The 25,743-nt window shown below is 37.9% G+C and overlaps 1 protein-coding gene across 7 annotated transcripts in view; it reads right to left on the bottom strand.

Moving 5' to 3' along the window:
- The window catches only part of LOC113679628 (uncharacterized), a 62,287-nt gene that overhangs the window by 7,720 nt on the left and 28,824 nt on the right, over positions 1 to 25,743 (bottom strand). For 5 of the 7 annotated variants that reach the window (XM_027196593.2, XM_027196592.2, XM_027196594.2 and 2 more), the window contains 11 exons: positions 10,852 to 11,180; positions 6,055 to 6,289; positions 5,486 to 5,683; positions 4,877 to 4,970; positions 4,682 to 4,787; positions 4,295 to 4,386; positions 4,047 to 4,117; positions 3,687 to 3,792; positions 3,443 to 3,544; positions 2,805 to 2,961; positions 2,446 to 2,608 (listed from right to left, as the gene is read on the bottom strand). In XM_027196593.2, coding sequence (XP_027052394.2) covers positions 2,446 to 2,608; positions 2,805 to 2,961; positions 3,443 to 3,544; positions 3,687 to 3,792; positions 4,047 to 4,117; positions 4,295 to 4,386; positions 4,682 to 4,787; positions 4,877 to 4,970; positions 5,486 to 5,683; positions 6,055 to 6,289; positions 10,852 to 11,180 — 1,653 coding nt within the window. Of the gene's footprint in view, positions 1 to 2,445; positions 2,609 to 2,804; positions 2,962 to 3,442; positions 3,545 to 3,686; positions 3,793 to 4,046; positions 4,118 to 4,294; positions 4,387 to 4,681; positions 4,788 to 4,876; positions 4,971 to 5,485; positions 5,684 to 6,054; positions 6,290 to 10,851; positions 11,181 to 11,889; positions 11,914 to 20,671; positions 20,886 to 25,743 lie in introns of those variants that run through there. The other 2 variants (XM_027196596.2, XM_089194615.1) reach the window with 2 other exon arrangements.

Here is a 25,743-nt window from a genome sequence, read left to right as displayed (position 1 = left end):
GTCAAAGAATGGGATAGATTTCGCTATCCTTGTCCAAAAATGTTATTTGCTGCATTGCAAGCAACTTTCGGCTTTTCTCAAAGCAATTTTATAAATTAGAATCGGTAGATCTTATCATATAGGAACAGGTATTAGCTTGAGTGTGTTTTTACATGTGACCTAAATGTATAGCTAACAGTTATTGTTTTGAGGGAAGAAACTGTGTGTGCCGAGAAATGTTTTCTCCAACAAACGACAGCGTTAGATTATTGTGTAACTCATGCGGTTCTCGACGTGGCTACGAATTTCTTCAAAATTGAGACAGTTTATAGAAACCACAGGGCATAAGAATTCAAGCCGAGAATTAAGTGTTTTCTCGCCCCGGGGGTGAACTTAAGAAAGAAAACAACTTTGATGTAAATCTAATATTTAAGAAGGATTACATGAAAAAACTAAAAAGGTCTTGAGACTTCATAAGTGTGCTGACAATGCTGAACGGCTTCGTTTGAAACTCAGTGTCAACCAAGTTTAATTCTTTTCCACTTTTTGCTTAATGGATGTATTGAATACTTGCTTCACAAAACGTTTTTAAATTTTCTCCACAGGACGTCTTGCACGCAAACTTAATGCATCTTTGAAGAATGTGTTGGCACTGAATTTCATTTCAAACTCTTAAAATGGATCGGCATTTGAATTTCTTTATCAAATTTTGTAATATTTCGCGACAACGGGCGAAAAAGGCATTTTTCTCTGTACCCGTTCGTCAAGATTAGCAACAGTTTAATTTACATCGTAATCGCTGAGATTTTAATCTGATATCTTATCAGCGAGTTAATAACCTTCGAGAGAAATCAAGTAATTTGCTGTCATTTGTCCTCTGTTCGGAATTGGAAAAATTTGAACGAGAATTTTCGGACAACTCAAGAAGAACAAAATCGCTAGTTTTCAAGAGATGCGTTTTGCGTTTATTCAAAAGCTTTACCAAAGTTTCCTTCTGTTCACGAAGAAACACTTGATAAGATTATCGCATTAGGAACAAAGACATAATACGTCCCACGAATTTGCTACAGGTTGCCTAATTACAACCAATTTGAATTTAAAGTCGCTCCCATTTGATTTTGCAGATTGAAATCTTCAAGATTCCTTGAACAAGTTGTTTTAAGTATCCCTTTCTCCCGCTGGTTCGAAGACTTCAGTTTGATAAAAAATGAATACAAGATTTAGTCAGCTTTGCAGTCGCTGTCCACGTTACTCCCTACCTAAGGAACTTAAACATTGTACTTTACATATGATATCGTAGGTTTGTCGTGATACACAAACAACGTTGTAAAAACGAACTCTCTTGATGCACAGACTTCAGTGTAGGTCTAAATTGTACCAAAACAATCCACCACGGGAGAACAAAACATAAATAGAAAATCTATGGGATTTCAAATTATGTTTGTGCCGCAAAACCACATTTCGTGTAATGCAATAATGTTACAGTCATGTTAACACTTTTCTGAGCAGAAAATGGACAAATTTCATTTCATTTCACCAAAGGAAGGCGAGTAATGACCGCTGTTATTATCAGTTTCCCTGATATAGTAGGCAACGTGCACATTTTGGATTAAGGCGGCAAAATCTCTCTTCAGTGTGGCTAGAATAGTTACTTTAAGTAGCTTGATAGTGCTGAAGAAAATCTTGATTTTTTTGTCATGTAATTCAATTCTCACCAAAAATTTCTCTTACTTACCAAAAGTTGAAAGAAGCCCCTAAGAGTGTCACCAGAGTCGCGGTATGATAATCACGAGCGACTGAAAACGCGGGTGGGTATCAATACCCTTCGCTTATCACAGCGTTTGTTAGCAAAATTTCTTTGAACCAATCACTTTAGCCGAAGGGAGGTATTTCACTTGAAAAGAACTTTTGAAGCATGGAGGAATTAATGAAAAGGACCCATAAGTAAGAAAGAGAGATAACCTGTCTTTTGTCTCCGTCATATTAAAGGCGAGATTAAGAAACCACAAAAACCAATAAATGTGAAAAAAAACGACAAATATTTTTGTCAATTAAACACGACCTTTAGATAGAACTCAGTTGATTCTATCTAATCTCAAGCGTAATTTAATGGGATTAAAACATGTAAACAACTATGAAATAGATACAAATTTGAAACCACTCCTGTGTGCTTTTTCATTAGCAACGTAGCATAAGTTGACAGTTTTTAATTGAAGGATCGTAATCCAGTGATGTTTGGAAGTGATCGTTAAAACTTCGGTCAATAATTGAATGGTCCGTGATAACTCGCTAACACACTCTACCTCCTACGAAATTAGATGTTTGGCCGCTATCGCTGAGGATATATTATGAAACGCTATGTTTGGTCGTTCTCGTTTCTTCTTTGGGCAGCACTCAGAAAGTTTGTTTCAATTTTGCTACGTCGATCAGTTGAACAGAAATGATAATTTGAGAAACCATAGTTACCTTTCCCTTTCGCTTTCGCAGACGGTGAAGCCTGGTGGCTAGTTGTACAGTGGCCAGGGTTTCAGCGTAAAATGGAAGCGAGGGTGACACATGCGCAATCATTGTCGTTCGACATGATGTGTTTCCGATAGACTCTTGGAGCATGCGTGTTATTTTGCTTGTCCTATAAGGAAAGACGAACGTAAGACATGATTGACAGGACAGATATGTCAAAAAATTCAAACGCTTAACGATTGCTTCTTTTTTATATACAGTTAACTCAAACATGATAAAGTTATCAGCGAATACCCGACATTCTCCGGATCAAATTGCCTAAAATCGAGTGACCTACTCAATGTAAAGTAATAGGATCACTGCACCTGTGTGGCACGTGCTTGGCGCCATTTATGAGAGAAATGATGACGTTTCCCAGCCCCGACAGCGACATGCTGCTAGCACCTCCATCTTTTTTGGACCCAGTGTACCCTTCACAGCTGGCGAGATCGATCAAATGTAGCCGGGAGCGCCCTCCGTGAACTGGGAAGAGGAAGTATAGAACACAGTTGCCGGCGAAGGAACATTCACAGAAGAAACGAAAGTTTTTAAAGGTAGCATGTAGAAAAGAAAAACTTTCTTGATGAATAGCTTAGTAAGTAAGAATCTTCAATTAGTAGTAAGCCCGAGAAGACAAATTGAGGGCCAACAAAATAGAACTAAAAAATTGAACATACGATACTTTTAAGTATCGTGTGTTCAATTTTAAAAAGAGCACTTCAGAGTGAGTATTAATGAGATAATCTCTCCACAACAAAGCTTGCAGAAACAACTGTTTTATTTTAGCAAGATGGTCTAATAGTCCAGTATTGACCATAAGAACGGTCTGACAAGTCTCAAGCTGTCTTTGCCACTGACTGTATTACTAAAAATGGTAGCACAATACGCCATAAAAATATTTTTAATCAGTTGCGATGGTGATGTATGCGCATAAGAAGGACCAGCTCGCATATTGAGCACTTACCTCCCCCAGCATTCTTAGAATTTTTCTCGACACGGTACTGATAGATATGCACAGTGAAAAACATGTGAGAATTCAGGCTTTCTTCCCACTCTGTGTTTTCGCCTGAGAAAAAAGCAGAAGGTTGTGAGCAAAAATGGTAAAAATGTAAAAACGATGTTCCCGGGTGTGGGCGTGGAGTACAATTCTGGACTTCATAATATGTCTATCGTAAAGTTCCCAGAGAACTGCGGCAAGTATTTCCTACCTTCAGCTTTGTTATTTACTGGTCTGGTTCTCGCGGCCAGAGCCGCATCCAGATAATAGGCTGCTTTTTCAGCAGAAGCTACTCGAAGCTCGGTAGGATTAATTTCCTGTAAGGATGAGAAAAGCAAGACTTCTGTCAATGGTGCACAACATTGCATTCCCTCACAAACTCAAAGGAAATACAAAATAAATTTCTTAGGCGGGTGACCTTTAACTAATTGAAAATGTTTTTTTTTCTTCGGTTACTGAGATGATTTTGACGTGAATTCTATTCAAAGGCTTTCCTTTCTCGTTCGCTTAAACGCTAGCATTTCTCAGCATCATTTGAAGGACTGTGTTTAGGATAATTTGTAATTATTACCTGATCTCCACCATTGCGATCTTCACGAAGGAACACGCTGGGACTTGGGTCTACGGAGCCATTTTCTGGTCCTACGTGATAAGAGAATAAGGAGGACGTGAGGGTCATCGTCATCGTTGTCATCATCATCATCACCATCATCATTATCATTATCATCGTCACTTTAATTGACGTCCACGCCGTCGGTATTACAATCAGCCCCGAATAAAGTCAATCTCTCATTGCTGTAAAGATTAAGCTTACATTACCTGATGCTTGTTCAGTGAGCAAATCCCGAACGGTTTCCGAGCGACCGACGATCTCCACTGCTGAGACACGAACAGAAAATCTCGTCCCAGTTCTACAAAACAAAGGAAGACAACAAAACTCACATGTTTTCATTGATAATCCTCCTTTCCATGCACTTGCTTTGCATTTCCTCGTGAATATGCTTAGGCGAATTTAGTGTTCTGTAAACATAACACGCTCTAGTTGAAGCATTTGATGCTCTCATAGCGAGGCTGCAGGATGATGAAGTAATATTACAAGGGGAGATTGTGAATGAATCGCTAATAGTAGCAAAGGGGTCAAACGCCGTTGATCCAAACTTTTCTGATTTAGTTATACTTTCTAGAAAAACCGCAACAGTGTCTTACTTTTGTTTCTGTTCGCTAATCAGTCTAAATAACCACGACAGAGCACAAGGGATCAGCCCCAAAGTTTGTTCTTTTTCGTCTCTACCAACCATGGTGTTAGTTTTACCTGCAAGAGAGAGCCAGAAAACGACACAATTAGCCCTGACAAAAGTGGCTTTAATTTCGTTTTGCTGATTACCGTAAAAGTTTACCAACCTAATCCAGCATGGCCGTACGAAAACAAACAGCCCTCAGAGCCACCAACGACTGCTTGAAGAACGTCAACCAAAGAACCTGAGCACACTTCAACCTGGAAACAAAACAATGCACGATTTTGAGTCATTCAAAGAGGATTGCTTGTTACTACTTTAACTTTGTGATTAAACCCTTCTAAGTGACTATTTTAGTGAGAGATCCTGAGCCTTTCCACACTATGGTTTTTTTTTTTTTTGCTATGCTGTACGAGGGGATGTAATTTTAAGTCCGTGGTTGAAATCTTAGCGGATAACGATTCCATTGAATGCTACTGAGCAGTTCCTTTATATGGTACTTTTCATCATGTTGTGCGTTCTAAATTTCAGTCTGTGCACGGGAGGCCAGTGCTATTCAGTTGGAAGCTATTGAGCAGTGGCACTGTTTATGATGATGCACGAGGTGGTTCTAGCTTTTAAGTCTGTAGATGAAACTCCAGCGTGTCGATTCAAATGAAAATTACGGAACAAATCTTGCGTGGTTAACTTCATCATGCTGTCCAAGTTCGGTCTAACTTCCATGTTGACGAATGAGTCGAGTGTATTGTGTAACAATCAAGAATGCCCCTCTCACCTGAGTGCAATCCGACTCAAATATCGAATCGAATGCAAACATCTTTGGCGCAGCCACACCCATCTTCCTATGTGTTTGTGACACGTGACCTACTGTGCTCGGATCATACAGTGTGACTTGTTTCCGTTTCTGATCCACCTTCATAAAGGACCCAGTCTCTCCGGGAAATGACGGGCAGATTCTTAGCATCACTTTGACCTTCAGAGGAGAATTGGAGTTTGTGAGAAAGTTGACCAAACAAACACAGGTAGTGAGACTTGGTGTGAGATCTTACTTAAAATTAGTAAAAATCACTTACGTAGCGTAGCTTATCTTGCTTTCCTCAGTATGAAGCGAATAGGGAATGTACCCCAACTTCCTGGGCTGGATACTTGTCGATCCATCCCAGGTAACCCCAGAAATCCGCAAAGTTATCTAACTGCTACCAGTACACGTCCACATTCTTGAGTAGAGTGGGGCACGGCGAGAATAATGAGACTTTCCCAACAACATAATGCAAATGACTCGGCAAAAGCTCGACCCAGACCTCTTTTTTAGTTCTCTCTTATTAGTGAAACTAATACATCTACCTTTCCATCCGTCCTCTTTGTATGCATTTTAAGCAGGCCAGGTGGCACAGCCGGACTCGATATTCGAAGCACTTCCTTGTAGTTTGAAGGAAAAGGGTACGGTTGAACCTCCTTGTGCGCATGCCTTGATGGTGTCAGTTCGATCATTGGGGTGGGGTGGTATGGTAGCGCTTCTTGTTTGTGGCTGTGTCCCTTTTTGTGCTTCTTTTTAGAGGACAGTAACTTTTGAGCGGCTCTGAATTGATTATAAAATGTTCAGCTATGTCAGAAATAATTGATAAGCAACTCCTTACAATTTCAATACTTTATCAAATATAGGGTCGATAAGAATGAAGAAATTTATTAATTAGACGATTTTTTCGTGATAGATATTATGAGCTGAATTATACACGCAATTTGATTGGTTGTTATTTATGATCGATTGGAAGATAGACGTTAGATGACGTCACTTCTAAGATAAGTTTGCTTCTTTCTTATAAAAAACAAATTAATTTCATGTGTGTTTGTACAGTGATAGATCACAGAAGATGTCAAAATATGGCAAGTAAGTAAATGACACACTCAGCTGCGCCGCGAGTGCCACTTTTTCGTCCTGACCACATTTTGACATCATCTGTGATTTATAGCAGAACAGCAACATGACGCGCAGCAACATGGAATCTATCGTTGAGTAGCACCGCATTCATTTAAACTAACTTGCAGAAAGGCTGGGAGGAGGAGATACAAAGTATAGTTGGCGAGAGTTAAAGGCTAAAGCTCTAAAGTACAAAATATTGAGCAGCCAAGCCTGCGCTTACAGACATTTTTTATCGGCGGACACTTACATTATCACGCTACATTTTCCCCTCTCGGCCAAAACCATACAAAACTTAAATGGCTTTATTGAACGTGCATGTCATCAGAGAATCTTGACTGTCATTTATCATTCAGTTTTTTTTTTCTTGAGAGACGTAGGTATCAAGAGGCGTCGATTGAATGAGATTAATTCGGAATGCCATTTGGAATAAAGTGCCGATGACCACATATACTGTGGGTGCGAGAAAAATCATAATAATTGGATTTGTTCTGTTAATAGATGACTGTGGAAAAAGCCGCAACGCGTATAAAGGGATCTGATCGTTTCCAATTCATTGGCCATTATCTATTTCAGCTTGATTGATCCCTCGTGCAGGCTTGACTTTTGACAATCTTAAGATGCTAGAAAAGGAAAAGGTTAGAACTTCTTGACATGAAAGAAGCAGACAAACCAAAAGCATAGTAGATTTAAGATGTAGTAGATTAGCGCGGATTACAAATTTACAGTTACGGCAAATGAAATTTTTCGAGTTGAAAAAGTTAAGTTCTCAAAATTTTCCTTGCAAGAAAATTATTCACGAGGTTTCGAAGCTTAGTTGGTAGTCATTAAGAGGCACGGGGTCGAGGCTTGTCGAAGTCTGGGGTTTCTCAGGCGTCTTTTTCTGTAACTTCTTAATTTGCTGTTTTGTAAATTGTAGAATGCACCAGTAGATCAAGAAGTAAGTCACGTTATCTCTAGAACCCTAAATCTCTATGGGAATCCATTTAGGAAACAATGGAAAGTCATGATTCATGATGAAAGTCATTTATCTCTCTTTTAAAGTTATTAAAGAACGAAACACCTTCAATACAGCCAAAAAACTACTATCAAACATTTGATCCTTAAGAGTGACAAGCATCTTATTTCTCCTTACAATATCACTCTTGAGTCACACATTGTCATGAGAATAAAGGCAATGATCATCAACAGAAGAGGCTCTTGATTGTTCAAGAAATTTTCCAAATCAGCACCTTAGGACATGCATATAGTCAAGTATGAAGAATATGCATGTTGTTGTTGTTAGGGTGTAAAGGGCTATCAAATATGCATTATAATGCACGCATTTCAACGTCAATCAATGCAACACTGGAGAGATTGAAGACTTAGTTAAACAGGAAAACGCAATGATTAGCTGAGGGAAACCCTTCACTACACCATAAAGGAATGGCATAAGAGTTGAAAAGAGTTTTGACATAGAGAATGTAAATATTTAGAAACGATTAAGCAAGATTAAAAACTGTGATATCCTTAAGAAATATGAACAAAGGTTTCGATTTCGCGCGTCAGAATTACTTGAATGTAATCAACACAGTGAATTTGGTAGATTGATGTGTCTCAGTTCCGTGTTTAGAGAAAAAAGTAAAACTTACGTTGTGTCTCAGTAACAATGTGGAAAAGCTGTACATTTAATGACTGATAGGTTGGCAAAAATAAAGTCCAGTGTTCCTAAATATAGTAAATTTTGTAAAACAGTTTTGTTTTTCTTCACACGCTATAGCCCTAAAGGTACACGGCGATGTTTTTCAAAGGGACACTTTTTTTAATTCTTGACGAGAAACATGGTTTGAATGGGACAGGTTAGTCAGATATTTTCTTCAAAAACTTTAGACAAGTTTCTTAACACCATGCACCAACAGATGTGCCGCAAAAGGCAAGAGTCGAAGTTTTGAATAAATCAAACTAGTTCAAGGTTGGATAGAAACTCTGAAGATGCCTGTCAAACGACGCATGTAACATGGAGTAAATAAAACATACGAAATAACACTGAAATCAACATATTGATACGACCTACTTTTAAAAAATAGACGCCACTCGCGTGCAAGCACGTGATGACCGGGCATGCAATACCGAAACTTATCAAACCCTCTCATAAAATATACAAAGTAAGCTACCTGAGTCTTCCTAGGACCAATTCTTGTTTCGACGTTAATGCCTTAGAGGTAGATAAACAGGTTAAACTCAAAGGAAATATTTCTGCCAAGTTGTGCCCTTGCTTACTTCGTACTACGTTCATTTCGGCAACGTCGAAGCGAAAGAACGCTGGCTAAAGAATTTGGAGTGCAGTGAGGATTTGGTATTCTGCTTCCTGTGAGGCTGCCAGAGGACGGATGCAATAAAATTCACTGACAATTTGTTTACTTAACAATGTAAAGAAGCTATGACCAAAACACAACACAGGCGGGTTTTGGAGGCGGGACATGCCGATCCTCGTTGACTTTGAGAGGAATGTCAACTGACAGTTTATATACAACAGAGGACACTTTAGGTAGAGTGCATTCCTTCAATTTTTGAAGTGAATGGCTTTCAGACAAACTTGTTTAGCTTAGTATTTTCCAGCCCGGGGAAGTGCAACCGTATCGCCAAAAAAAAAATTGGCGAGCTTAAGATTTTCGTGTCAAAACGTTTCAGATTCCTTTAGGCGAGACGCGATAAGTACATTGACTTCTCTCCTACCGCACTCGATGAAAGAGTCGCTAAAGTGTGAAAAGCGTTTGGTGTTTTTCCGGAAGCATGTTTATCAAAATAAATTCTTTTAACTATACACATGATGTGTGCAAACCATTATTTCTGTTAAATAGTCTCTTTTGTTTAGTTCTGATTTAATTAGAGTTTCCTACTTCCTCTGTAAACATAAATTTAGCCAGATAACCTTTTCTAGAATCTGGAATCTTGAATAAGACACTTTGACGAAGGCACTTTCAAGAAAACGCAGCAGTACAATAACATGGCTTTGTTAAAAAACTCTTTGAGCCACAGTATTAAAAATGCTACACTTAACTATCACAGACAGTTTTCCTTTATCAAGTTTGTTAATACGAGCTAAATCGCGTGATTTTATAATTATCGTTACTCAAAGGATAAGTGTGGTTGATAAAACTATTTACAAACTTAACCAGAAAAATTCTTTGAAATGCTTTACGACAATTCATTTCCGCTTAAACAGATCAAAATTTTGACAGGTCCTTCATCAACAAAGAGCTTTTAAAATCTTTACGAGTGAGATTACAGATTGACAAAAGGTAGTGTCTAATTTATTTGAACAAGAGACAATATCTGATTGATGGACTTAAGCACTTGGTTTTAAAAAGTTTGAATTTGAACAACATATGAGAAAGTCTCTTTCAAAGGCTGAGGGACCTGCATAGCAGTTTCATAGGATTAATTTCGATTATCATAAATAACTAAAGTTCACTGGTTTCTTTCTGTGGTTGAAAGAAAATGGCACTTTGGAATATTATGGGATATTTCTGAACTTTAACGTTTCAGGTTAATATGTGTGTTATTCAAAATTGCCATTCCAGGTGATTTGAGTTGGATTTCATCAAATTAAAATCAAAGTAATAGGTAAGGCCAATCAGAGCAGAGAAAAATTTGAATGAGCCAATGGGAACGTACATAACTCGACGTAACAGGCGCGGGAAGACGCATGTAACACAGCGGTCATACGTCTGCGCATGTACAAATGTCGTTATGGCGAGGTGGAGTATTTTCTTTCAGAACCAAGTTGTTGTATAAGAGTTATGGATGGTAAATTCACAGGATACCCGTAATTTAATAAGCTTTGTGCTCGAAGAGTCTCGATTTTTCTTTTTCCCTTAATTTTTTCCCTCTGCTCAAATTTATAAACGTTTCAACTTTACTTCACACATTTTGCGTGACAGTGTTAATAACTTTTAGTTTTCCTTACAAAATTTGCGCGGGAAATCAGCGCGCGGCCGGCCAAATTCCCTTGTACATGCCCGACGTGTGACCGCTGTATTGACGCCAGTGACCAAATCACTCCTCATTATAGCTTTTCGTCTCATTGTTTAAGAAGATGACGCGGATTTTTTTCTTTTAAGCAAATGGTAGAGCTTGTTAAAGTAAAACTAAAGAAATTCCGGAATGCTTTCGGAAATTAAATTAATTACAAATTCCCATCACGTGGTCTGTGCTGCATGATAAAAAAAGTCACAACCCACCTTGACAAAAACGAAGAACTAATGGCTGCTTCTTCCGGCTTCACGTACATTACGCCACCTCGATCGTTTGTTTCCATGGCGACCCCAGCTTGAAGGCGCTGCTTGTCCGCCCGCCTTATGAGCTGGTCAGCGTTCGGTCCCACCATGTATCCGGGAATGTTATAATAAGCGAGAAACTGAGATTCCTCCAGAATGTTTACCATGGCGATTGCTTCTCGTTTCAGTTGGTTCAAGCCTGTGGCGCAAACTTCACACTGGTCGTTTTTCCATGATTTCATCTGAGTCTCCGGAATTCGGATCTGGTCGAAGATTCTCGCGGAAAAGGAGCCCTGTAATGTAAACAAGATGAGGTTTATGAGTGAGTTTACAAGAAGACCAACCATAGCCATTCGAATCACATGTTATAACCGTTGCGTTAGTGACACTTCAATGACTTCCTACTCCCCACTTAAAAAAACCGTAGCCAGTGGCAAATAATTTCCACGGGCTGGAGAGGAAACACGAGTTCCTCGTTCCCGTCAGACTTTATAGCTTACCTTCCTATGCTTTCCCCCCGAGTTCCCCGCCCGGCTATGCAACATTCGTTTGACTCACCGTTCGAATCATGTTATATCTTTCGAGTTTCCCATATCGGCTAATTTACATTACCAAGATTCCCCGTTCATGCCATGGTACATCTCCCAAATTCCCTGTCTCGGTTAACATATATATCTTAAACTCCCAGTTTAGGCCATGCTCGATTCCCCTAGTTCCCAGGCCCGTCTCGGCTACGCTTCATTCTCCGGATTTCCTATGAGCCATGCGACACTCCCCCACCCACCCCACCCACGCCCCTAAGAAACTGCTGTCCTTGTCTTTGCAGGTCGCATCCATTGGGTTGCCCTTTCACTGAGCTAAGCGGAGACTCCATGCGAGTGAGACTATCTACCAGGTTGGCAATTTCACTCCTTGCCTTTCTGTACCAGGGTCTATCGAGAAGCTCTCTCGTGTGATGACGAAATATATCATCGTAGACGACTCATAAGAAGTTGGTCTTACATCATGTTATACCACTATTCTCTGCGCCTCTCTGCCCGACACTGCATTGAGATCGTAAGGAAAGCTTACAAAATGTTCTCTCCTGGGGAATTAAATGGATGGCAAATTTACCGAGTGCCTTGTTAAAAAACTCGGTACTCTATAGTTTTTCCTGTTTTGGCATCGTGACATGCATTTAAGCAGATTGCTAAGGAACGTTAATTACAACCTCCTTAAAAAGCAGTCTTCCGCAAAAGCTTTTAGCAGTATAATCACATTCATGCACCCCAGGTAGCAAACCTTTTCCGCTCCCTGAATAGAATTTGCCGAGGGTTTCTATTTTTTGCTAAGTTCTCGCTAGAAACCTGCACCGTCATTGCGTTCAATTAATATCGAACTACGTCAATATGATGCAAGTGGAAATTACTATGTTATTCTCTCTGGAATTGCTCGTGAAATTATCAGTTTTGTGCCTATAACAATGGTCATGAATGCAGTTTGCTTTCACCGGTTTCGTTCCGAGAATTACAGTGCTATCAAAACAATTCGTCGATAATACTCGCAAAATTGTTGCGTTAGTTCACTCCGGAAATGGTTGTGAAATTACTCATTACAATCTTTTCATAATGCTTAATCATGACATACTGCATTTATTAGTATTCCGATACAGAAAATATTAGTTGTAAAAGCTAGCTTTGAAAAGTAATGTTTTACAATTACATCAGTTAATGGAATGGTGTTTATTTCATTCATAATTCTTATGCCAGAGTATATCAGGAAATGGTGTCTGTAAATAGCAATTTGGTAACTGAACAAATTTGTAATTTGAAATTGAGCCGAACAACAGATCCAGAATCTATAACAAATGTGTTGCCAATGAGAAGCGTTTCAATCAATATTTCGTCTTCATTTCAGAATTCTGAGAAAATTTTCGAAATAAAATTAATTGCTTTAACATATACATCCTCACTGATTTCAAATGCTGTTGAAATTGTTTTATGAGGTGGCCGATCACGTTAAACCTCCATATTTCAGAGAATCTCAAACACTGGAGACGAGAAATACTTGTTCAGACTCAAAATACCTTTGATTACTTAACCTGGCACTATCGTCTTTAACAACACAAATGCAAATAAATCTGTACTGCAAAACAAAAACTTCTTTAGAATTTAAAAGTGGATAATTGCTTAAGGCGGGAGGCAAAGTTTCAGATGAATGGCAAAACTATTTGACCTTGAGTCAACTTTCCATTCAAAACATTGGTTATATCGTGATGTTATAACTCGAACTGAAATTTATCGAATGGGAATGTGATATCGTGAGGCGTGGAATCCTTATTGCACGCACTGAAAGGCAATATCAAGTGATATATTTCGGGCACAGAGTCTTTTATTTTCGTCAGCAACATCGCGTGACATTACAAGAAAGTTGGCTAATATAATTGGTTTGGATGGAAACAACTGTTATGGATTCGCTCCAAACCGGAAATAACAAGACGAAAATGCAAGCGAATGTAGTGTGCAAAAAACAATCGTGCGTATAGATGACAATATAATCTTTTGATAGTAAGGAGCTTTATAAACCGAAACTTGCACATTCCTATGATAAAAATCCACGGCCTTTCAGCGCTATCCACACTCAACATGAGATTGAAGAATTCTTTGACAGAAAATACACTTTGGCGATCACAGATTTTTTCAACTTTGTTTTGCTCTTGTAAAGAAAAATTTAGGGCTAGTGAAAGTTAAACTGCTTTGAATCCGGAAAGAATGCTCAGAAAGTTTCTGTTTTAGTGCATATTTCAGCCCTTAACATTTCTACATTCAAAAAACCTCAAAACTAAATTTACAAAAAATAAAAATTAAAAAAATACGAGTCTCACATATATACATACACACGTTTCAAGAATTCAGTTTATGTCAAATGAAATACTCCAGGATCTCATGCAAAGACATAAAAGAAGGAATTTTCCATTTACAGCTCAATTTAAAGCAGCGCACGAAAGAAGTACTTTCATTAGAAACTGCGCAACACCAATTGTATCATTCTTAAATTTTGAAGTTTGAACCACCAACAGTGCAGCATGAGAAAGTATTATATATTATGAGCCTTACTTAAATATGATAACAGATTGGATCTTGAGTTTTTACCCACTATGATCTGAGAGCACAGCTGAAGATAAATTGATATCTATCCATTGCAACATTTCAAATGTTTAGATTCGAACTAGCACGCAGTTAGTTAACATAAAACACGAACTTTTCACCTTTTCGACGAACATTTTTGCTTCCATTTAAAATATGCTTTTGTTTCGCCTAAGTCACAACATACCAGAGCTAGTTAAGGCTACGATAGCACCCAAATGAAAGGGCCCAATATAAGGAGGTTTTTCTTTGACATACCTTTTTTCTTGTTCGACTTCTACCTATCTGAGAAATTCCTATACGCTTCGTGTCCTTAAAAGTTATAACGATGTTAATTTTGATGCGTCGTACGTTTTCGTAGCCTCGATTTAGTTCATATGGCTCGAAGCGCGCTTACACATCCAGTGATCTTCATGCTCTATTTACCAGCAAAGCACTGAATCACTTTATTCAAGTACTCTTGTCATACAAAGTAAATTAATCACCCTTTATCAACGAGGTGTCAAAGAACTACTTTGTCTATTAAATTAAGGGCGACCGGAGTCCAATCCTTCTACGTGCCCTGGTCAACGCTCGCGCGGCACTCCGCCATCTTAACTGCAGAAAACATCATTATGCTTTGTAAAACTTTCCGGGTTCAGTCTTAGAAGCTCGGGTATTGATTCTAGGCGTGTCTATGCATTCCTCCACTTCATTGATTGATCTAAACATTTTTAGATGACGTAAATACGAAAAACTGCTTTTGTATGTGAACAGTAAAACAATTTCCCCGTAGGGTCCTCGTGCCAGAATATTCCTTGATGCGCATCAAACGTGCAGATTTAACAATTAACGGCGTCCAAAAAATGATAGTTTGCTGTCTCAGCTTTTCCTCCATTTTATGGCCATACTCTTGCATAAGTATCTCCTCGGCTTGAGAGACAGGAGAATTCTCGTAAAGTAGCGTTTTTGTGTGTTTTAAGTGACAGAAATCGTCTCGAACCGAGCATTATGCAAGTTAGGATGTTTACCAAATCAGCATTTTCTTTCGTTGTTTGTAAACATGGAGTCGCTCTTCCGAGATTTTACGTCAAAAAACCGCAGCCAAATGCGACTATGGCTATATTTCCGTTCCTTTATTCGCTTAGACACACAAAGAAATTTCGTCAAAGTGCGGCCGCCTACCAAAAAGTTGCGGAACTTACTCGAGCGTATATTATATATCTATAAACAAGCACGCGTTCAAATGAAACGCTCTAAACATTACGTTAACCTACCTCTAAACAAATATTACACATAAACCGGAGAGAGATGCTTCCTTTATGAGCTGCTCTTAAATTTAATTAAAAAACATAAAAGGTTACCTGAGTTGAAGGCGTCACTTCTTGTCCAATCTAGATGACTAAAAAAAAATTCCCACTTTGCATATTGTCTCGAAGTCGTACTCTTCGGTCCAAACGGTACCGTTCAAAGCGCATGCACGGAACTTCAAGATGACTTTCGAAACTTGCCAAGAGTTTGAGTTTTATCACTCCTAAACTTGTACGCTCTGACCAAACTCAGATGCAGCGAAAGTTTGAATGTAAACGAGGAACTTAAGAGACTATTAACTCTAGCACTTCGATCTACGTAAGAAGTTCACGCTCCAGCGAAACTCTATAAAACATGAAGAGGTTCTCGAACACTTAACGAACACAAAGCACTTATATACCTCTTTACTTCCAAAATATATAATATTATACATCTTTACTTCCAAATATATAATATTATACCTCTTTACTTCCAAATATATACTATTATACCTCTTTACTTCCAAATATATAATATATTGAAATATATAATATATTTAAGTAGCAAACGTTTTGTTTTAACTACATCATTGAGGTTTAAATAAAGCGAAAAGCAAACTAGACCCGCGAGAAAATTCTTGATTGGAAGTGTGTGCAGTAGTAAGTTTCAGCCACCATTTAAATATTTGCGTGCATGCAGAGAACGACAAAGTCCAAAGCTCTCTGACTTATCCTCGGGCAAATTTGCTCATATTTCAACTTCGTAACATGTGTCTGCACGCGAGAAATTTTGCAAAAAAGCTGACTCTCAAATAATGCGGATATTTTCAATGGCTTTAACACCACAAATGTTTCTCTTAACCGAGATGTTATCTACAACAGCAATTTAAAAATTTATCGACGAAGATATTACCCAAACAAAATGTGTCTAGACAAATGTTCGAAAAGACAATTTGAGCGTTTGAAACGCTGTCACGAGATATTTTTCTCTGAGTTTGTGGTTTGGGTCCGGAAGGAGCAAGTGCCGGAAGTGAAATTCAAGTCCTCCCAAAATACTCAACGCGATATTGAATCCTAGAAAGACCACTTTGTTTACTACATTTGGACACGCTATTTTGGCGACGAAAATGAATAGAGACCTTGACCTCGAATCACCGGATTCTTAGACTAGCACAACTATAAGAATGTAGGTGATGTGGGAAGCTTTGTTCTGTTCTTCGTGAGCAAGAACTGTGCATAGTTGTTTTTACTCGTGGTAATTGAGATGTGCCATTCTCGGAAAAAGAAAAAATAGCTATTGTCTATTTGTCTGTGTCGCCAAGTAGATTTTAAATAGAAAGAAAGGCGAAAAGCTAACATACTTTTCCCGCCAATTTGACGCTTGTTTGTGTGCCCGCCAGTAATGTAGAGATGCTTATGTTTGTTGGCGCGTCAAGAATCAACGCATGCGCTTTTCAAACCATGGAATTCGAAGAGATAACTCTCCAGTGAAGGCAAACAAAGCGAGTGACACAACTATCTGCAGCCGTTTCGATCTAACATGTGCAGCTGAGCTTTATCTCTTTAAAAATTGTAGATTAATATTTCCAGGGGAATCAATTCGAGTGACTCGAATTCATGCAGCAAATATCTTTCAAGCCCTGTTTGAACAGACTGGGAATGGCGGAAACACTTATTGATGTAATTTGATTCTTTCATACAAATTATACATTAAAAAAGCACAAAAAGACTGGAGCAGCAAATACGTTGCTTGAATATCTTTTCTGAAATACCACGGCGTTTAATCATCCAGTCAGCTATAGCCTTTAGAAGTTTGACTGTTGTTGTGGATGGTCAAATCCTGTTCGAAGCGAATACTCAACTACAGTTGGAAGGAAATGTGTGAAATTACATTCATTTTCCTTTTGAGCTTGTAAAAACTCGCTTTGAGCCGATCTGGTTAAAGTTCATCATTTAAAGGAAGTGATAATTGGCAAGTTTAGAAGAAATATCAAGTGAAAAGGATCTTATTTATACAAAGTGATCGATTGAATTTCAACAAATAGAGAACTTGTTCTCTATGGGGCAACGAATTTGCAACTTTCGCCAGAAGATTTGCGTGAAGGAAAATTTCAGTTTTGAACTGATATGCCGCTAAAAACATGTTGAAAAATATTGTATTGTTAGCCAACAGCTGATGTATTTAAGTTGTATTGACAAATTATATCAATAGGCTTTGCTCAATGTTTACAGAATTAGCATTTTCAACAGCTATCAACAGACAGCGATTTAATCAAATTATTTCCAGAGTGTTAATGACTCTCTGAAAATAAGTGGTAATGTCTTCCTTTTTTTCATAGTTGAGACAATTTGTTGGTCTTGGCAAACATTTATGGCTTAGTTTCAAATAAAAAAGTGTCATGGGAAACATTGACCCCCAAAGAGTGACTAGTAAATACCGATTATCACTGAGACCACATTCTGTAAATTTTTGCCTTAAACATATGCTGTGCGACGAAATATTTAAATGAAATCTTTCCGCATTTATTCTTTTTTAAGTGGGTTAGGAAGGGAGATTTGGGCCATTTGACGAATACCACATTAAAACGAAGCCATTTTATTTCAGAGAAATTTAAAATTGTTCCAGAAATCGCAGATCTTAAGTTCTTGGAAAACTGGTGTAAACATTGCATAGAGATATACAATTCTTTGTTTGTGGAAAAAGCAATTTCCAAATGGTTTTCGCACCTTTTGATATTAATGAAATAAACATTTAGAACCCGTGAAATGAGTGCAAGGTACCCGCAGCGTTTTACAGATAAAGGACTAAATTGTTTTCAAATCAAAAGCAGTTGATGATAATTTGGTATAAATTTAAGTGACGTGAGTAGGTGGACTTAGCTTATCGACTGAATATCTAAACCAGAAAACATAGGGCGTGTTACCTTTTCACAAGCTACTGTTTAATTTTATAAATTGTTGTGAACATCTTTCGTCCTTTTTCAGCGTGATCGAAAATTTCTCGATCCATTGTTCGCACCTCTCTCCGTTACGACTGACTCCAAAACTTTTTGCCTCTGATTTGCTTTCAGCCCTTTCGAGGTTTGTTTAAAAATTAAAATGGTGCTAATTTATATATATATTTCATGAAGAGTGGAGAAGCCTTTCGTCAACTTTATGTTATGAAGAGGTTAGCTACCGATTTCTGAAAATCACTCGAGTGACCCCGGATCTGCTTTCTTGTCACGGACTTAAACTCGAAAGAGCTCTAAAGCTGTAAAGCGTATCGAAAAACAAATGCTGTTTTCACGAAACAACAGAAACCATTTAACCACAGCACAAAGAACAGGAAAGCTAAAACGTCAAGGCCGTTTTGTAATTAATACCAATTAGGAACACAGTCTCCGAAGCTATTAGCTGCTTTCACGTTTTGCTGCAGCAAAAGAAAAGATCGTAATACCATTCCAGGGAGTGCTTTTGACCTAATAATTATATCAACGTCGTTTTGATGATCAGAGCATTATCTGTGGTCAGCCAAAACTATTTTAATTTTGGGAAAATCAATTTTGTATCTTAGGTAAAACACGCAACATTGACAGAAAAAAAAAAACACGAAAAAACCAAACGACTTCAGAATTTCTAGCTTTTCAAAGAAAATGCTGTTAGTAGATATTTTTTTAAGGGTCTTATAAAATCAACTTTTAATGGGCTGATCTCTAAAGTACCCATTTCCAAACAAATGTCTGTTTGATGAAAATTCAAAAAGTGCACATTTCTTTGTAAATCTTCGTAGTATTTGCTAGCTTACAATTCTCGAAAAGTGCTGTAGAAATATAGAGAGATCATGATCCCCGCTTGAGAAACATTGCAGCTAAACAGTTGCGCATCCGCTTGGAATTGAAATATTAACCGCAAATTAAGTTTTATCGGTGACTTTGTGTTTGAGATGATAGCACTCTTCTCAATTTAGCTCGATACTTTATCTCAAACGATAGGAGGTCTACGAAGTCATTCCCGACCCAGGATTCGTGACGCCGTCATTGTCTAGAGAAAACAGAAACACGATGAGCTGGCAGCCTTTTACAAAAGGCCTTAAGTACTGCCAATATGTGATGTTCGACCAGATAGGCTCAAAAATGCGTTATTATACTACTGTACTAGACGGTCGGCGCCAGTATCCAGCAACGCGTTTGTCTAAAATATGATAATTTACCATGACCGCTTCGTACATGTGGCGAGGTACAAAAAATATCTACACGAATCTCTTAAAAAGTGTGCGCTCCGAACATTCCGGAGTAATATCATTCGAAAGTGCTTAGCTTCGCAAAGTTTTGTTGTAATTTTGTTCAAAGCAGTGTATTGGAGAGCGTTTCAGAAATTTAACGACGTTTAAAGCTCTTTTTTTTCCGTTTTAAGAAGTGAGGTATGTTTCCAAACCGTGGGTTTGAGACATTTATTTGTAAATATCCCACTGCGTATCAGTGATCAGAGCATTTCTACACGCTAAACAATAACTGGAAAGTTTTAAAACAGAATAAATTGTTGGCAGTGCAAATTTGCTCTCTGCACGAAAAAAAAAAATTCAAATTCTCGAAAGTTTTGCCATTGTACACTGGTCGAAACAAAGAATCATTCCCTGCGAATGTGACCAAGGATAAAAGGAACTGAAACAAAACCTTGATCCGGCGAAAACTTAAACGGAGAACATCTTACAAAGCTTTATTCGGTGTACAAAGCGCGGCTACAATGTTCGCAGTAAATATCGACTTCCCGCAAAGCATAAAACTAAGAATCCAAGCCAACTTTTCCGAGCCACAAAAGAAGTGTTTAGCTGTCTCAAAGTTAGATTTTGTTGGCCGAGTCATTGATAGCACAGGCCAGAATGCACACGTAGACTTCGTGAATTTTAATATTCGGCTTTCATCGAAACAGATTTTTATATCATTGAATCAGCTTCTGCTCTCAATTTTGACCAAGTAGCAGGAGCTTTCTCAGGACCAACGTCAGCATACACGAAAGCTAGAAATCCTCTGGATTGATTCATCTTAATTTTGTAAATATATATTTAACTTGGTTACAATCTGAAACTTATTTAACAATTTTTGGTGTTAGATTCGAAATATATTTGAGTTTTAAAGCGTCAAATAATCTTCCACTTCTCTATGATACAGAACAGGCAAGTTTGTTTGTTTTGGGTTAAGTGATAGTAATGTACCAGTCAATACATTGGATTCTGTCATTTGTTTGAAATCCTTACATCTCCAGTTTTTGGTCTCCAAGCAATGAGTTTTGCGATTAAAACTTGCAAGAGATCAAAAATAGGCCAAGAATTATCTCATGGCGATTTCAAATATATATCTATGTTTTAAACGAGGCACACACATTAGGAACCAAAACGCAAATTTCACAGACCTGTGATATCCCGCACTTTCCGGCGCTAGATAAATCTTCGTATAGCCCGCGTCTGCGCCAGTTATTTTTGTCAAACCTGTCCAAGCTGCCTCCGTAATAAGGCCAATTTTCCATGCTAGCTATCGTCCGCGAACGTTTAAAATTTTAGCGACTCGGCAAGTGCATAGTTAAACGGTCGAACAGATATGAATAGAACTGGTACAACCCTCGCTACAATACTAAAGACCTTGGGTAATTAGATTCGTATTGTTCAATGCCGTTCGCCAATAATCACGAAGCAATTTACACGCGGAAACTGAGCACGTCACACAAGGTTACTCGCCAAAGACTAAACCAACAATATTGTTTGCGATAAACTTGATATGGCTCTTTCAAAGTCGACGGTTTGTAAAGAAGAATATTTTATTCGAAACCAAAACATATTACGTAGAACAAAGAGTGTTTTGCGACGTTCGAATAGGGTAAACCCGCCTATATCAGTCAATGTTTTTTCAACAAGATAAGAACGTTAAAGAAGTATTAAAACATTCTCTCTAACAGATAATCAGTGAAATCCGCTTAAAGCTTTTAGAGCAAAGATTTAAACAAAAGAAACTTCTTTCTTTATTGTTAAATTTCGTTCCTTTAAAACTCAAAATTAGCAGCCTTGAAATGATGGCATTTTCCTTGACTACTCTACCGAAGACCGTGGACGATTTGATTCTTAAATACACATAAATACTGTCTTGAGAAGTCAAAGACTTGTATATCTAAACAAAATTCAAGAGGACTTTTAAGCCAAGCAGATAGTTATCGCCTATTTGAAGGGTGGCGAAATATAATGTAAATCCATTAGCGACTTAGACAAAGTGATAAAAATGTTCCGTCCGTTGGAGGATAAAAACTTGGTCATTCTATGCAAAAACCTTGTGTTCTTTCCTTACACTCGTCGCACGTTTTCAACGCGTGGCATACACAAAAGAACTTTATTTTAGGTTGTAAGCGTCTACGAAACCTAGATTTGTTTTTGGGGAGTGTTAGATTCATTAACTATCTTTTGATCATCCCTGAGCACAAAAGCGAAAAGTAAACTAATGGCCAAATTATCAAACTAACTCTTCGAAACACGCGTGTCAGATGCAACATGAAACTCGAAGAGACTCATGCTTTCCGGGTTCGGTATCTTTGAACTGAAATGGTCGATTTTCTTCAAAGAAAAGCGCTTCAGTCTTTTAAAATTTAATTTCGTCCGCTTGAAACTTATTTGAAAGCTCTGACAGGTTTTAATGAACCTTACAGCTTTAACCGGATACTGATAAAAAATTGGTCAACATTTTCCGAGTTCGAAAGTAATGGCAAATTACAGTGTAATACAATTTTCTTGTCGCCGGTAAGCTCTTTAATCCAGAAGAATAATATCATAAATTACTTTACCGTAATTTCCTGCAATAATTTCTTTTTTAGGCCATTGACAATCGGAGTGAGCACAATGGTTATGGTTGCCATTAGCAAGGGAAACAAAGACACAGAGGAGTTTCCCAGAATTTCTATTTTTACTTGTTGAACCAATATCACTACACTATCTAAGAAAAAAAATTTCATCTTTAAATTCGGAACACGACGATAAACGTTTCCACAAATAGCTGGAAGAAGGTGCTTTAGTTTATATCTGTTAAACAAAATATTTCACTGAATAGAGGGTAATATTGGAGGTGTTTTAGCCAATGGTAAAATCTTAACAAATAAACTGTCCTGAAAGCGCAGGTTGGCAGGCATACAATATCGTTGATTCACTGTCTGCGAAATGCATTAGTAATGTCAACTCATATCCATGGCTCTTCTGTTTGTTGTTGAGAGAACACATAATGATCAAACTCACAAACTAATCGGAAGGATTTCCTTTCTGACAAAGGCAAGCCAAGCCGACATTGGTAAACAAAAGAATATTTTGTGCAATGGCCTCAAACGTTTCCTATGGGAGCAACCTGGCTATAAGCAAATGGTACCCTTTGAATTTTTTTAACGAGCGAAGATAAAAAAAAAAAAGCTGCACCAATTGAAAGCAGAAATGTACATTCAAACCAATCGCCGTAGGTTTTATGCTTGGAAAAGAATAGAATCGCACAAAAAGAGGATAAAATGAGAGAGAAATTGAATAGATTGTACGCTGTGTACAGTTAGCAAGATCGATTTCCATGGCAATCACTATGAGCTACAACATCCCATAAACAATAATGTACTGGCCGACGTTTTCTAAAAGCGCGCTCAATGGCACGTTGCACTAGAAGATAGTTGTAATTTAAGCTTCCATTTTTAACTTATCGGAAGGGCAAATGTTCATTTTTCACTATCACCAAATGTACCACAAGAACGTGCTTGGAGACCGTTTACTGCTTCGCGATCTGAATCGCACTTGAACACCTTGAGAGACGTCTCGTGCGACATGATAAATCAGGGGAATACAAAAACGATGCGATCGTATGGCGCAGTCTTTTTCTTTTATTTACAAAACCACGCTTGTGGTTTTTGCAAGCAAGTCTGTCTGCAGTTAAAAGCGATTCGTGCCGCGTGAATAAACAACACCACGAAATGTGCTTGTAATTACAAATGGTTTTTAAATACAGTCTTCACTGTCTCCACTAACTCCTCTTTGTTTTCTCTTCGTCTTAAACAAGAAGTGCTGCTTCGTAGGCCAAACACTGAATTTTTACCCTATAAAAGTACCATTTGAAAACCATTTTCACTGAAGAGTTTTCATCACCTTGTACAACGTAGTAAATATTACGACATGACAGTACTGCTCAGACGCTTCCATTTGAAAGGTCAAACACAAGGATTTCATGTTGACAGACTTTCTGAAAATGCTTAACTTGCCTCGCCCATAAATTACCATAGCAAATGAAAGAAATGTTTAGTAACTTTCAGTTGAGTAACACACCAAGGTTTCACCCACAAATTTTAAATACAGAATCACTTTTCACGGCATTAAACTACTTCATGAAATAAGGGGGTAAGTTTCTAAAGAAACTGTGCTGCTGCATCGGTGGGGGGCATTTCAAGAGAGAACGATGAAAAGCTAACAATCGAGACGTCTTTAGTAATTCTTTACGGCGGCCAATTTACATCATCGAGACAGCTGATGAAACCAAATATTCTACTTCGTGATGGTACCGCAAGGTAGCTTTCATTCGATTTATACTTCATTTTTTTTCATAACATTTATTCTCCAATGAGTAAAGACGCAACAGTAAATTCTACCGGCCTTGCAGAGACATTGTTGGCAGGAACAAACAAAGAGGGATTTATTTCCAAATTTACACGCAGGAATTTTTTTCTTTTTCTGGGTGGAATGGGAGAGGATAATATAGCACAGATCTCTTTGTCTCAATCTCCATTGAAAAAGCGTTTCCATTTTTAAGTAACTGATATCTACACCTCTGTTCCTTTCTGGCTAAAAAACATAATTAATCCCATGTGCTCTCTGTACTGAGTCGAAGTTTGCTTTGAAGTCATTTGGATAAATGAAATTTGACATCGGAATTTAAAATCCAAACTGGCGAGAAACTTTCTCTTTCCGTGACTCATTTAGACACAAATGCCTTTTTAACTGCCCTTCGCAGCCTCGATAGCGGTCAAGAATAAAGTCCGGTTTTTCGAGCAATATAAATTACGAGTCAATTATGAGTAATACAGAAATTCCAATCTTCTCTCAAAAGGTTTCAGGTGAACTGTAAGTTTTCTTTCCCTTAAACCCTTTGACTCCTAAGAGTGACTAACATCTAATTTCTCCTTACAATTTCACTCCTGAATCAAGCATTATGGTCACGAGAATAAAAGAAATGATCACCGACTAAAGAAGCTCTTGTTTGCTAAACAAACTCTCCTTCTCAGCACCACAGGAAATATGTAGTGAACAGTATGGAGAATATGCATATTGATGTTAGCGTGTTAAGGGTTAATAAACTCTAAGAGAAATTAGCGTACTGAAGATAAAACACGAGCAAAAGGCTTGGTTTTGGTGCTAGCTGATGTCCGCTGGTATTTCAGTTTCATTATCTCGTTTGCGAAAATATTATACTCTCATCTGACATCTGAAAACCTGTTTTTTCAACATCCCTCGAAGTTTCATGCTACGATGCGACCGGAAGCCACGCGGAAAATTTACACCCTGATGTGCTTTGAAACATATTTAAGTTGTTGGTATGTTTACGAGATCATCACTGCGGAAATGTTTGACACAACGTCAAGGAAGCAGCAAAATATTTTAATGAAATATCCATCGTACTTCTGAATATGGGAACTTGGGTACATTCATTTAGACTAATGTTTGCAAGCACATCCTTGTAAAAAGTTCATACTGTTTGAACATCAGCAGGCTTTTCTTTCTCTGTTTATTTAAGAACAGCGTGTTTTCCTTTTTCTCGTTAGTTTTGTGCAAACGTTATGTCGTTATCTCAATATTTATGGCCTTCAATAACGCTGAAAGATGCTGAATACGTGATAAGGCCCAGAAGTTACTGTTAAGTTGCAAACCTGGCGGAGATTTGTAAAGGAAATTCCCCCATTAATTGCAGACTCTTATGAAAGGTATTCGCATACAGATCATATTTTTTAAATCTACAACTCATCAAGTCGGACCGAAATTTTTAAAATCTGCCTCTCAAAATCTTAATTCAAGTTAGATTTCTCAAAGCAGCTTAATTTCCTTAACCGCTTTTAACATTGCAGTACCTTATTTTAAAATTTAGCTATGAAAAGTTTTTTACATATCTGCAAATCTTTTAAGATTTGCAGATATGTTAATAATTTTAAGGTACCACCAAAGCAAGGAAAAATTTCTCAGGTCCTTCAATTGACAGAAATGAAAAGGTTGTTTGCTTTGGCAATTAACAAGCACTTCGTGATTAATATCATAACAATTGATGTATAGCGCTCATTCACTCAACAGATTATGTAACACTTCCAGCTGGTAGACCTAGGAGTTAAATTTCGCTCCAAACACGAATTTTTAAGTGTAGCGCTTTCAAACTTTTGCCGGACCTTTACACTGAAATAACTGTTACGAAATGAATTATTGAGTTGTCTCAGTGATG

This window comes from Pocillopora damicornis, chromosome 14, assembly GCF_964200805.1.
Source record: "Pocillopora damicornis chromosome 14, jaPocDami1.2, whole genome shotgun sequence".
In the NCBI taxonomy this organism is placed as follows: domain Eukaryota; kingdom Metazoa; phylum Cnidaria; class Anthozoa; order Scleractinia; family Pocilloporidae; genus Pocillopora; species Pocillopora damicornis.
This window is presented reverse-complemented; position numbering and strand designations above follow the sequence as displayed.